Source organism: Alternaria viburni (genome assembly GCF_023758015.1).
Source record: "Alternaria viburni strain BMP 2772 chromosome Unknown scaffold_13, whole genome shotgun sequence".
NCBI lineage: Eukaryota > Fungi > Ascomycota > Dothideomycetes > Pleosporales > Pleosporaceae > Alternaria > Alternaria viburni.
The window spans coordinates 201,692-215,148 of record NW_026055782.1 but is presented as its reverse complement, the minus strand read 5'-3'; the positions used below and the strand labels follow the sequence as shown (position 1 = coordinate 215,148).

Here is a 13,457-nt window from a genome sequence, read left to right as displayed (position 1 = left end):
CTAACCTCCAACCATGACGTCGAGTAAGCACTGTGCCTTGCCAATGTGTCGCTAAGAAGACGTATAGGGCCGAAGGAACACGGCGTACCTAGGTACATAAGGCCACCAAAAACCAGAAAAGAAGTGATGTTGACAGGCTGTCGTTTGTACACGGGCTAATGAATTTGATTTATCCGTAATACACGGCTCTTCAATCATTGCGAGTCGTTCCTATCACGTACGGCACGCGTAAAAGCTACTCACCACACCCAAAGTCATTGGACTATCTTCTGAACCACTAAGTAAGTAATGAAGCCTCATCTATGAAGTTCATATTCATGCAAGATCTATCAACTAACAGGTTCAGAGTTGCTATGGTCGCAATTACGGTATTGGGGTCAGCGGCCCTGGCAGCTACCGTACTGGCTTACCCTCAAAGTTCAACAACGTATTCGCCTCCGTCGACCGATGATCTCTCATCACCATGCGAAGAAGCAGCCTCAAGACTCTATCTAGAGGACGGACCTCAGAAGAACTACCTCTATTCTGATTGTCACGCCAGCGCCCATGTCATCGTTACAAGTCCCCGGCCTGATAGCAACACCAGTGTCGTCAAGCCTCGGCTTATCGTGGCATGGCCTGCTGGTAACAGTGGAGCTATGGCGTACTTCGCGCCTGAGAGCGGTCAAGGCAGTCTGAACATCAGCCTAGAGACGTCTGACAACGGAGAGACGGTAGAGGCAGTGAGCGCCTCGGATCGTGTTGGGGTGTCAGGGTCGATCAAGTTCAACACTACTGCTAGATTAACGCAACCTATTCTTGGCAGTATACGGGCTATTCGCGACCAGACCGAAGGCTCAGGCGTTAGTCAAGACTTCCAGAACAATTTCGGTTTCGCGATCAACGATGACGGGAGCGCCTCCATCAACCGTACCTGGTTTGACGGTGTGACTACTACGACGCTGACGTTCTCGCCGCTGAATGGTGCTCAAGCCATTACGCTGAATCGCGAGGCGAATTGGACTTTGACATTCGGCGAAGGTAGCTATCGCTTCGAAGCCTCTTACAACTATCCGCAACTGGAGCAGCTCAGTCCTCAAGAAGTTCTCAACGATGCGTCTTCCGGCTTGATTGCAGAGAACCCGGACCAAACCACCTCTTTGTCATTCCTCTCATACTCGAACAAGCTACTGGCTGGCACATGGCGTTTCCTCACCTACTTCGGTCGAGACAGTATGCTCTCGCTGCTGTTGATGCAGCCCGTTCTCAGCGAAGCGGCCATCGAAGCCGTCATCGGAGCTGTTCTCGAGCGAGTCAATCGCACTGATGGTACTGTGTGTCACGAGGAGGTCCTCGGCGACTACGCGACTTGGCTGAACAAGAAGAAGGGAATCAACTCCAGTGCACCTGGCTGTGACTACAAGATGATCGACACAGACTTCATGCTTCCAATTTCCATGAACAGCTACTTCGTAGATACAGATGCTGGAAAGGATCGATCGGATGCTTTCTTCAGCAGGACCGCAACATTCCTAGTCGAGAACGACGGACTGGCGTATTCTGAGCTGGCTCAGTTCACCGCCGAAAAGATCATGCGGATTGCTGCACCATTTGCGCAGAGTCAAGTAAAAGAGAACCTCATTCACCTCAAAGAAGGCGAGATAGTCGGCGAGTGGCGCGACTCTAGTAATGGCCTCGGAGGAGGTCGCATCCCGTATAACGTCAACACCGCGCTTGTCCCTGCAGGACTCCGGGCTATCGCAAGTTTGAGCCGCGCGGGCTTCTTCTCCGACCACCCGGACTGGTGCGAAAAGGCCGATGAGTACGCCCAGATTTGGGAGGACGAAACGTTACGCTTTTTCGAAGTCACCGTCCCGCAGGCCGACGCCAAATCTCTTGTTGAGGACTATGTCTCGAACGCCAACCTTACTCTGCCAACAAATGTCGACAAGATCACAAGCGATGTTACATACTACGGCGTCGCCCTTGACGGCGAAGTCGGTGCACCCATTGTGCCAGTCATCAATAGCGATGACTGCTTCCGCCACTTCCTCCTCGACACCACGAATCAAACCCAGCTGACGGCATACATCAGCCAGACCGCCGATCACATCCTTCAACCTTTCCCGGTTGGCCTATCGAGCGACATTGGACTATTCGTTGCGAACCCTGCGTACGCTGAAAATGCGACCTTCGAAGCAGGTTTCTCAACGGACGACTACCACGGCACTGTAGTCTGGAGTTGGTAGCTTGCCATGATGGGCGCTGGACTCGCGCGACAGCTTGGTCGATGCGATAAAGAGGGTGCGCCTGGTAAGTCGATATCCGGATGCATTCTCACGTTTCTCCATCATGTGATTGCTAACTCAGCATCGTAGACTTCTGCGCAGACTCCACGGTCTATGACAAGGTCCTCTCCGCATACAACAGCCTTTGGGACACAATTGACGCCAACCGCGACCAGCTGAGCCATGAGGTATGGAGTTGGAAATACGACAACGGCTATCAGATCGAGCAGCTGGGCTCGTTGACCGCGACTGAGAGCAATATCCGCCAGCTATGGAGTTTGACCTTCTTGGCAGTCAAGAGGGAGAGTTTTGGAAGCGTGTAGAGATGATCAAGATGCGGTAATTGGGGGACAATGCAAGACAATGAAAGTAGTAGGCACGAGATACAGTAACTTCAATTGAAGAACAAAGAAGGATGTTGATTCTGATTACAAACAAGTCTCATCGCATCAATTCCCATCTTCGGTACTTTGCCCCGAATTAGAATGCATGAGATGAGAGCTCAGATAATGCTGGTCAGCGCGTGTGGCTTCGGGCGAAACTCGCATCAACTCGCGATTCGCTCGCTTTGACGTCATCGTTTACAAGCCTCGACAACACCGGATACACCGTGTTACTCTAAGCGGGAAAGCCCATTCAACTATCTGCAGGTGAGTTCTTCAGCCTGGGCAATGAGGCAAATCCTGCATCTACTGGGTCAAACAGTCTACGATCTTTCTCGCCGTTCGAGACGGACCAAAATCTGTCCATGAGGCAAGACGTATTCGGGCCATTATGCGATGGAGTTAAGAGTTGAACGTGGAGATAAACGAAGAAGCGCAGGTGCTAACATGTGTTATCAAATGTCTTTCACAGACCGTAGTATTTATACAGCAACGGAGAGCCTTTGGAAACGCTCAAATCCACAGCTCATCATACAAGACCTACTTCATCAACGTCCGTTACCTTCGGCTTCGTCGAGAAGCACCTCATTAAGTCCGGTCCCGTTCCCCAAACAACCATCATTCCAGCAATGGCCCAATACGCCGAGGTTCACAAAATCGCGAATCTTCGTGGCGCAGGCGACGCTCGTCCTACAGCCCTCCAAGTCATTCGCGACGAGGGTCTGACCGGCAAGTTGACCGACAAAGTCTTCCTCATCACAGGAGTGTCTTCCGGCCTAGGCATCGAAACCCTTCGTTCGCTGCACACGACCGGCGCCCACGTTATTGGAACCGTGCGCAACATACCAAAAGGCCAAGCTGTCGTCGACAAAATCCTGTCCGAGAAACACAATGGAGGCGGGAAGATCGACCTAATCGAGATGGAACTCGACAGCTTCTCCAGCATCCGCAAAGCCGCCAAAGAAATCCTCAACATTACCGGCGGGAAGCTTAATGTAGTCATTGGCAACGCAGGCGTCATGGCGACACCCTATGGCAAAACCGTCGACGGCTACGAAACCCAATTCGGCACCAACCACCTCGGCCACTTCCTCCTCTTCCACCTGCTCAAAGACGCCTTACTCTCCTCCGCAACGCCCGAGTACCCCAGCCGCTACGTCAGCCTCAGCAGCATGGCGCACATCTGGTCCACGGTGCACCTCTCCGACTACAACTACGAGAACACCCCATACGAACCGTGGAACGCCTACGCCCAGTCCAAAACAGCAAACATCTGGTTCGCAAACTCCATCGAGCGACACTACTCATCCCACCATCTGCACGCTACATCCGTGCATCCAGGCGGTATTATCGAGGGATCTGGACTGGGGGTGCATGTCTCCGAAGAAACCAAACAAGCGATGTTTGGGGACCCGGAGGTGCTGAGGACGTTTAAGGATGTGGGGCAGGGGGCTGCGACGCAGGTTTATGCGGCGGTGGGGAGGGAGTGGAGGGATAAGGGGGGCAGGTATTTGGCTAGTTTGGCGGAGATGGGGAGTAGGGAGGAGGAGGCGGGGAAGGAGGGGATGTATGAGAGTGCTAATGAGGGGTATGCGGCGTGGGCGTATGATGAGGACGGGGAGGAGAGGTTGTGGAAGGAGAGCTTTGGGATGGTTGGGCTTGAGGAGGTGTGAGGAGGAGGGTCTTGAGAGTTTTGAGAACGAGAGCTGGGTGTTCTTGAAGATGGCAATGTTAGGAGGCTTATGAAGTGGTCTCGTTCTTTCGTGTACACATTTGATATCGTACTTACACAGGCATTACCCTTCAGGACATTGAGCACGATGAACAATCACAAGCATCTTTTGACTGAAGTTTGTAATTTTCATGAGTTGGTAAAAGCCATCCGATCTAAGACTTGAGCTTCTGGAAAAACAATTCCACAACGCCCAAAGACCCTACTTAGCCCCATACTCTGATACTCGATGATCATCCCAATCGAAGGCCCGAGTATCCTGAGTCCCTGGTCGATGAAGACCCAGGTTCTCGCCTACATGAAGCCCATGCTCTTTTATCAGTCGCTTTTCGAGGGACGTGGACGGTGACGTGATGGAGGAGGGCGTTCTAGCCACAGGAGTGAAGGTGCGAGCTGAAGTTTGTTGTCGTGGCGCCTATCCGTGCACCGGTCAAGCACGGACTTTGGGGCCGACGTTGCCCCTACACGCAGCTCTTCGCGATCCAAGACTGGTATGTAGCCGGCAACCTCCTCGGCAGCCCCCTCGCCGCGCTACCACCACCTACGACTGCTGGGGACCGCCCATGGCAGCGTCCCATTGAGCGATACGCTGTTGTTGTACCAGGTTGAGGTGCATCACAATGGCGCCGCGCTCCTCCTTGAACTGGTCATCGCTGTCGTTCCACAACTGGCCGATGGATTCAAGATCAGCGCCATAGGATAAGAGCAAGGCGACGATCTCGAGGCTATTACCCTGGACGGCGAGCCAGAGAGGAAGATCGCAAGGCCGACAAGTCGGTACCCCATCCGCGTGTGCTCCGTGGTAGAGGAGTGACCTGACCGGACTAAAATGGCCCACACCCACGGCCTCGGAAAGAGGACACCGGAAAGCGACCTTCTTCTCGAGGTATCCTTGGTTGAGGTTCATGGAACGTAGCCTGAGGAAAGCATCGAACACGGGCTTGCTGTTGGTCTTACAGACGAGCTTGAACTTTCCGAGACACTCGCGAAGACCGGGCTCGGTGCGAAGTTCCAACAACCTTACAGAGACGCGATCGTCCGGATGTTTGGCCGCCATAGCAATCCAACTGCTAAGCAAGAGCTTGGGGACCGCGGGGAAGTATTGGTGATATACATGGAGGAGCCGTACCGACATGTCTGTATTACCTTGACGCAGGGTTGCAGCGATGGCGCCTCTAAAGGCTGACTCGTACTGCTCCCTGGGATACATACGGTGGTTCGTCACGAAGTAATCCAGGAGGTATTGGACGACGTCATCGTGACCACCACCAGCGGCTGCAGCGAGCGAAGATCCAAAGGTGTATGAGACGTCCCAGAGCAGATCGGAGCCGTATGAGTTGACAGCAGATTTAAGGGCATCGAGGTTACCAACCGCCGCTATAACAGCAAGCTGAATTCCCGCGCCGTTGTCGGTGAAGTATGGCAACACACGCTGAAATGTCTTGCTCGACTTCCTGTAACTCGCCATCTCGAAAGCAGACTTGCACGCGATATGCAACTGCTTGCTCAGCATGAGCGCGGTCGCATACTCATCTCCTGCGCTCACTACGTCGATGTTGATGAGCCAGTTGACCCATGACTTGATGTACTTAGGAAGGGTGTCGCGCTCGCCAGTGAGCACAGTCCAGTCCTCGCACGCCCGATTAGCGAGATAGGGTACGCGGACGCTCTTGAATATGGCGCGGGTCATGACGTTCAGTGGGACAAAGGCCTCGATTGGTAGTACTGCAATGCGGGCGTCGATGGCGGCCTTCCAGGTCCCTGAAGAAGCGTTGTCAGTTTGGCCGCTTATATCATCCTTGTCTCTGCGTCGCCTGGGGACTGGAGGAGACTCTGGGCGATATGCATACATGCCCCGCCAGATGAGTACTTACTGCTGACTCCGCGAAGCAGACTCGCCTCTGCGAACCCGTAGGTGTACATGAAGTCGCTGATGGTGTTGTTGACCAACTCCGGGGGGAAATAAAGGTCCGACATAATGTACCGTCGTCGATGTCGCTCTGGAGCACCGTCTACTTTCGATGAGAAGAAAAGAGGAGGAAGTCGCGTGCGTTCAGTGGCCTCAGTCCAAAATGTGGTGGGGTGCCCTCTCGCTTCAGGGAAAGCGTCCGACCGCAACGCGTCCAGCTATTCACTGATACCTCCTCTATCTACGAGACACTCGACCGACAGCGATGGCTCGGACCACCTTGTAAAACATTACTGATATAATTACGAGGCTAGAGGGCGTCGGCGGTAATTTCAGGTCATATACGGGAAGCCTAGCCCCTACTGGCTGAACAGGACGCCCGTGATGCGTCACGCCAAATGCCCGCGATGCAGTGTATTGCGTCGACACATCACCTGGAAGCTCTTTTTGAAGAGACGGAAGGTGATTTCGAGCCATGTATATGGGCCTTGAAGCCCGCGGAGAAGAAAGGACATGATATGGGACGACGACTATGCATTGACTTTCGACGACGCTGCGCTCCGGAGGGAAGGCACCATGAGGGTGTCGCCGTCAAACATTCTGCAGCCGACCTTCTTGAAAGAAACTCAAAGATGTCGATCGGTAGATATGGGTCGCAAAATCCGAAGAGCAGAGAAAGGATGAAACGACGAGTGTGCAGTGACTAATGATGACGATGCGCCCTGTAGAGGCGGCACCAGAACCAGAAGAGAGAACCTGTGAGACTAAGGCGCCATTTTGGTGTCCAAGGTAGTGGGCGACAGGGCGAATCGAGATTTAAGACTGAATAGCTGTTATGCTGAGTCGTGGGTGCCGGAGTCTAGGGACACGGGTTGAGTGTGTGTATGGCGGCAGCATGCGCATATCTGATAAAACGAATGCTAATAGACAGAAGATACTGAGATACTGCGATACGACATCAGCTTGAACCAGGGGAAGATGTGAGATCAAGTAGCTGCTATACTGAGCTGTGCATGCTGGAGTCCAGGTCTTGGGATGCACGATCTGCATATGCGAGCAAAATGTTCGACAGAACAACTGCAACTGGGTTCTGAATACTCTGAAGGAGGAAGTGACATCAGTATGAATGTAGCGCTTCAATGACTCCTGTACATAGCAGCCGGTCACCTATGTGCAAACCGAACAGGATGCCGTAAAGCTGAGCTTATAGGCCGAATGGGTTGGGTGGGCATTTAGGTCGCGACGCGTAACAGCATGGCAGGCATAGAATCATGTTACGAATAGCTGCTTCGATGGCAGGTCATTGTGGCCGTCTGGTGTTGGATGAGATGATCATGATAGAAGACATGGAGTTTCGCAAACCTCACAACGTCAGGCTCTAGTGACGCACGTGGCGCTAGCGTGCCGCAGCTGCAGCAACGACGTCAACCAAGGCATGGACCCTGGATCTTGCTGCAGCGTCGCTCTTTTGCTTTTGGATTCAACGCGTCTCATTCCCATAATCAATAAACCCAAAGGACATCACGCGCATACACTCAGCTTGGACCCGCAAATCAACGCTATTGCCGCGAATACAGTGCACGCGACCGCGCCAGGCATCGGCCTAACACAAGACGGCCGCCTGCCGCCGAATCACCCCAATACCAGCTTTACTTCCTAGAACTTGTATCGCATAGATCGCAAGCATGGCGCCTCTCAAGATCTCGATACCGACGACGCAAGAGCAAACACCCGAGAACGGCAAGGCCTACACTTCCTACACCATCAAAATCGAGCACCCCTTCCCACGCGCCGCGACCAGCATACAAAAGCGCTACTCCGAATTCTCCGCCCTCGACTCGTCGCTCCGCTCAGAGGTCGGTTCCGCACCACCAGCGCCCCTCCCACCAAAGTCCTGGCTCGGCGGCCTCCTAGGCGTAGGCTCAACCACCTCCCCCGAAGCCATCGAGAAGCGACGTTCCGGTCTAGAAGCCTACCTCCGCGCGATAGAAAGCGCAGAAGACGGGCGCTGGCGCGTTTCCAAGTGCTACAAACAGTTTCTAGAACTAGGAGAGAAGGATGGCGCGAACGGGAAAAAGGCAGCTGGGTTCCCGGGTAGCCAATTCGGCAAGGATAGAGTGAGGGATAGTTCAGATTGGCTGGACAAGCACGCGGAGCTTAAATCCAACCTGCAAGATGCGAGGAGGTGGTTGACGAAACGCGAACAAGCCACCGCTGCGACGGCGCAACACGAAGCCGCGGCCAACGCGAAGAAAAGCCTCGTCAGAGCCGGTACGCTCATCTCTGCGCTCGAGGAAGGCCTAAGCCGTCTCGGCGGCAGCAACAACAAAACCTCCGACGACTGGTCCGGCGACAAACTAGGCGACGGCGAGATCCGACGAAGAAAAGACATGATAAGCGGTCTGCGCAAAGAACGCGATGGCCTCGACTCCGTCCTCAACAGCATGGCCGTCAAAGCCGCAATCTCCGGTTCCGGAACCTCCTCCACACCCTCGACCTCCTCCAGCGCCGCCGTCACCGAAAGCCAGAAAGCCGGACTGTTCTCCTCCAGAAACACTTCCAATGCCAAATCCTCCAGCAGCCGCCGCGTCTTCGGCGGCCCGCCCGCCCAAGAAACAGACAAAACCCGCGAGTTGGATAATGAAGGCGTGCTGCAGCTCCAACAACAAATCATCCAAGAGCAAGACGAGGATCTGGTTGATTTGTCGACTGTTGTAAGAAGGATGAAGGAGATGGGTGTGCAGATTAATACGGAGATTGTGGAGCAGAATGCCATGTTGGGCTTGTTTGAGGAGGATGTGGAGAGGGTGGATGGGAAGATAAGGATTGCGAAGAAGAGGGTTGATAAGATTAGGTAACTGGGGATGGGCATGAGAGGGGGGATGGGGTGGACTTGCGGTGGTTTTGGGTTGTAATATAGGCGTTGGAGTATGCTCTTTTGGCACTTGGCGTTTTTGTCATGGTTTTGGGATGGATAATCTGAGTACGATACCCTTTCTTTGGATGGGAGGGTCAATGTGCATGTGAGATACGAATATCAATTGCGTATCTCCATCCGTCGAAGTAATGCATGAGCATACTACCGTCCTGTCTTTCGCCCAGAACATGGCAAGTGATTGCAAACTCTCTCATACCATGTCCGCAAACCAAACCCTCCAAACCAAACCCAGCTCATGAAAGATTATGCCAGTATGCTCGAATCGTCCCGTTATCCCTGTCGTCGCTCAAGCAACTCCCTCTCTTTCCCCTCTCACTCCGCTAATCGGAAGGCTCAGCATTGATGTAGGCTCTAAGATGTTCAGTATTCTCCTTGAGTGGGATGAAAAATGAGGAACGTCGTAGGAAAAGTCGCCTCACTCAATGGAAAAGCTAGACATCCATGTCTACGAAGCAAAATTGACTAAAAGAAGCTAAGAAGGTTATATCGCCTTAAAAAAAATTACAGACGCAGGTTTTCATGGCGATGTAGACTTCGGGGCACATGTTCAGATTTTCCCTTCAATGGATGTGAAAAGATCAACTGAACTCCGACAAAAAGTTGTTATATTCGCATAGAAACAATGCATTATCGCTATCATCCATACATCCCCACAACGACATACCTCTAGTCCGTACCATCACCCAACCGCATAGTACTCAAATTATCCGACCTTATCTTCAATATATGATCAACCGCCTCAATAAGATGCGGCACAAACTTCGCTGGATTTTCCGTCGCTGGAAAATGACCAAGATCCGGCATCGCCTTGTGCATCGCTCCGGGTATCTTGTCCGCCGTCTTCTGTCCCATCTCTGGGGTGTTGGACCAATCGTACTCGCCGGTCAACATGTATACGGGACAGTTCTGGGTATCGATCGAGGCTACGCGGGATCGTCCGTCCCAACCTCCGAAGTAGAAGTCGAGGTCGCCGTGGAAGATCTGTGGATGGGTTAGAGGAGGGTGGTGTGAGGGTTTGGTTTTGGGGGTGTGCTTACGCCGTAGGCTTGCGCGCTGTAGGTGTGCCATATGAGCTGCTTGTTCGCATGAGGCGTGGTGGGAGACATCATCTACTGCATGTTAGCAACGCTCTCTTGTTAAAGACTCTATTTAACATACGCCATAGATCCATTCAGGGTTGAATAGCGACTGGTTCACGACTGGAGAGCGATCATGCCATTGTCGCTCCATGTTGAGGTACTCAGAACTACAATCGTTAGCATCGCTACTTTAACCCCAATGTCTCACATACCCTTGCAACGGAATGACACCTGCAGCGCCAACCTCCCTATGGCGGATCGCGACTGCCAGACAAACTTGACCAGCCATGCTTGCGCCGCAAATGATTGGTCTTCGCAGACCCAGGGCCTTCACGAAAGCCGTGATGATGCCCACGTAACTATCTTCGGTGTTTGTATGTGCGCCTGGGGAGTAATTCTTCGAAGGAAAGCTGCGTCCATGTCCTGGCAAGTCGAATGCGTACATGATGCACTTCTTGCGCATCTTCGCGTCGTTCATGACACTGTGGTATTGCCGGCTATCGCTGCCAGCGGTATGCAGAAAGACGATGGGTTGCTTTCCCTCACCAGAGTACTCGTAGAAGGTTTTGCACCTACCCCACACTGGAGCTTCGAGGTACAGGTACTTGCCAGTAAGGAAGTCGCGCTCGGGTTCGGCTTGCTCGTCCTCCTTCATCGGGCCACAATGCGCGTCGTGTGTGAGTTCGAGGACGCGCCTCCAGACATGTGTCCATTGTGCGAAGGCTGTCTGATCGCCCAGGACTTCAATGCCTTTCTGCTTGATGTTCATACCAAACATGCCCCAGTAACTCTGGTACGGCATCGCCGGGACTGCCTTGAAGTGCTGTTCCCATTGCTCAGGCAGAGCAGAGAGCGTGAACAGGGCATCTTTCGAAGAGCCGGTGCTGGCTTTTGCGCTGCCATTGGTGACTGTGACAAGGAGGGTGTTGTCAGAACCGCTTGACTTGATGCCGAAAGTCACATCCTTGTCAATGGCATTCGAAGTCGTAAAGGCTTTGAGCTGTGCATCGGATTGGAGAAGCTTGGAAAGCTTGTCCAAGCTCCCTTTCAGAGCCGCGGTAAGATCAGACCAGTCAGACATGGTGGTTTTGGGCGTGCAATGACTCGTTGCAACGCGACGAATGCGAGAACTTAACAGAGGAAAGGAATTGGATCAAGAGAGGCAGAGGAGGGCAGAAATGATGCGCAAGCATGCCGACGGCGCGCTCTACACATATAGCAACGCATAACCCCGGTATCGCCCAGAGCTAGCTATGGAGCTATGGTGCCAGGAGGGGTAGAAGTAATGCGGGGTGCGGCACACGTGGGCGCATGTCTCGACTGTCGCTCGTCATGGTTCCGGTGAGCTCGCTGTTGACCCAGACCAGATTTGGGCGGCTAGCTGATGATGCATGCTATGAGGAGACGCGGGGAGTGTTGATCAAGCAAGCCGGACGCGCGCGAGACACGTTAACCCCACTAGCGCGGTCGCCAAGCCGCTGGCAGGGAAGGCGATCGTTCCCCACAACGCTCCAAACCCATTTCCGAGCAAGCCTCAATTATTACGAACCACATGCAAAGCCGCGGCCGTCAACTCATGCTTCATCGCCTTAATCAGTGCTGCCCTGACGATAGATGTCGCAATCTCGAAATGATCAGCTGAAGATCATCGGCAAAGCTCCTCTGGTCCGATTGCGGAGTGTTGGTTACGGTATGTGAACGTCAGCCGAGGAACTCCCATCTCAACAACTTCCGTGATTTGCACGTCTTCAGGTGTCTCAGCAAACATTCAAAGTGTTGCTTTCTTGAGCCATGATCACTGACCTTAGCGCGCATCGAGACTGCGCAGCGGATAGCGGCAAGTTCATATCAGCTCACTCAGGGCGATACTTCAGCGATCCACCGGGCTGGCCACCCACAAAATTATGCTGACTGCGCTCTCAACGGCTATTATTCCACAGAATGAAAGCTCTTGTTTGCGACGTTGCGGGTAGCACAATTTCACTTCTACCCAAGGCAGAGCCTCATGTGTTATCAGCAAACAACCGTTTGTCCCCGATAATTTGCGGGTTCCAGCATGACACCCTGAGCGTGACCTGCGCTACTTACTTATATAGATATCTCATCCTCACGAGGTTCTACGAACCTTCCAGCAAATTACAAGGCGTCCATCATACCGGGGTTTGACTTTCAGCCAGAACAAGATGCATCCCGCACGGCAAGCACTCATCGGTAACGTGCATGCTTCAGCCACTCCACTCACGTACGCCATCCAAGATATACCTGGAAAAGGTAAGGGCCTTGTCGCGACTAGAGATATCCCCAAAGGTACAAAGATCATATCTGAGAAACCCGTCTTCGCGGTAGGAGAACCAGTTGAGACAGAATTAGCAGACCGAGTCACGTCTTTGAACCAACATGAAAGAGGCGAGTTTCTTTCCATGAGCAATATCCACCCTTTCAACGATTATGAGGCGCAATGGATCGGTATTTTGTACACAAACGCTCTACCCGTCGGTTCAAAGTTAGAGCTCAGTGGTATCTTCTCCACAGCATGCCGCATCAACCACGCGTGCGATCACAATGCTGCTCACTGCTGGCACGATGATTGCAACCGACTAACAGTACATGCTATACGAGATATCTCCAAGGGAGAAGAGATTACGATATCTTACCTAGGGGGCGCCTTCGATCGGAACGAGCGACAAGAGGAACTCCAGAGGCGGTTTCATTTCACCTGTCAATGTCAACTTTGCTCGCTACTATCTCAGCAGTCCATCGAGAGCGACTTGATTCTGAATCGCATTAACGAAATAGACAACATCATCTCAGATGAAGCTGGTCGCGGGCCGCGCGGCATCAGCGAAACACCTGAGAACCTGCTCTGCCTCATTGAGGAAATGGTTCAGCTATGGAAGCGACACGACCATAGCCCGAATCCAGTCGGCCTGGCTGATGCATACTACCTCGCTTTCCAGATCACAAAGGCGAATGGTGATTTCGCTAGGGCTAGAGTGTTCGCAGATAGACTCGTGCCTGTCCGCACGACTTTCATGGGTAAGGACAGTCGATATGTGAGAGAACACCGGCGGCTACGCCATGATCCTACGGTTTATAAATTTAGTGGCGTATCGATGCAGGGGCTCACAAACCTTGATGAAGTTCCGAAT

The 13,457-nt window shown here is 52.9% G+C and overlaps 5 protein-coding genes across 5 annotated transcripts; 3 read left to right on the top strand and 2 right to left on the bottom strand.

Annotated features, from left to right (window-relative positions):
* Positions 1–638: 638 nt before the first annotated feature.
* J4E79_006442 (uncharacterized protein) lies at positions 639–2,590 on the top strand (the record flags this gene model as incomplete). Its single annotated transcript, XM_049355313.1, has 2 exons — positions 639–2,220; positions 2,358–2,590. 2 exons carry the CDS (start codon positions 639–641, stop codon positions 2,588–2,590), a joined length of 1,815 nt encoding a protein of 604 aa, XP_049209986.1.
* A 689-nt stretch (positions 2,591–3,279) lies between these two features.
* J4E79_006441 (uncharacterized protein) lies at positions 3,280–4,323 on the top strand (the record flags this gene model as incomplete). Its single annotated transcript, XM_049355312.1, has 1 exon — positions 3,280–4,323. The coding sequence occupies one exon, from the start codon at positions 3,280–3,282 to the stop codon at positions 4,321–4,323; it is 1,044 nt and encodes a 347-aa protein (XP_049209985.1).
* A 600-nt stretch (positions 4,324–4,923) lies between these two features.
* Positions 4,924–6,359, bottom strand: J4E79_006440 (uncharacterized protein; the record flags this gene model as incomplete). Its single annotated transcript, XM_049355311.1, has 2 exons — positions 4,924–6,143; positions 6,257–6,359. The coding sequence occupies 2 exons, from the start codon at positions 6,357–6,359 to the stop codon at positions 4,924–4,926; spliced, it is 1,323 nt and encodes a 440-aa protein (XP_049209984.1).
* A 1,617-nt stretch (positions 6,360–7,976) lies between these two features.
* Positions 7,977–9,149, top strand: J4E79_006439 (uncharacterized protein; the record flags this gene model as incomplete). Its single annotated transcript, XM_049355310.1, has 1 exon — positions 7,977–9,149. The coding sequence occupies one exon, from the start codon at positions 7,977–7,979 to the stop codon at positions 9,147–9,149; it is 1,173 nt and encodes a 390-aa protein (XP_049209983.1).
* Positions 9,150–9,895: 746 nt separating this feature from the next.
* J4E79_006438 (uncharacterized protein) lies at positions 9,896–11,389 on the bottom strand (the record flags this gene model as incomplete). Its single annotated transcript, XM_049355309.1, has 4 exons — positions 9,896–10,210; positions 10,267–10,338; positions 10,388–10,475; positions 10,521–11,389. 4 exons carry the CDS (start codon positions 11,387–11,389, stop codon positions 9,896–9,898), a joined length of 1,344 nt encoding a protein of 447 aa, XP_049209982.1.
* Positions 11,390–13,457: the final 2,068 nt, after the last annotated feature.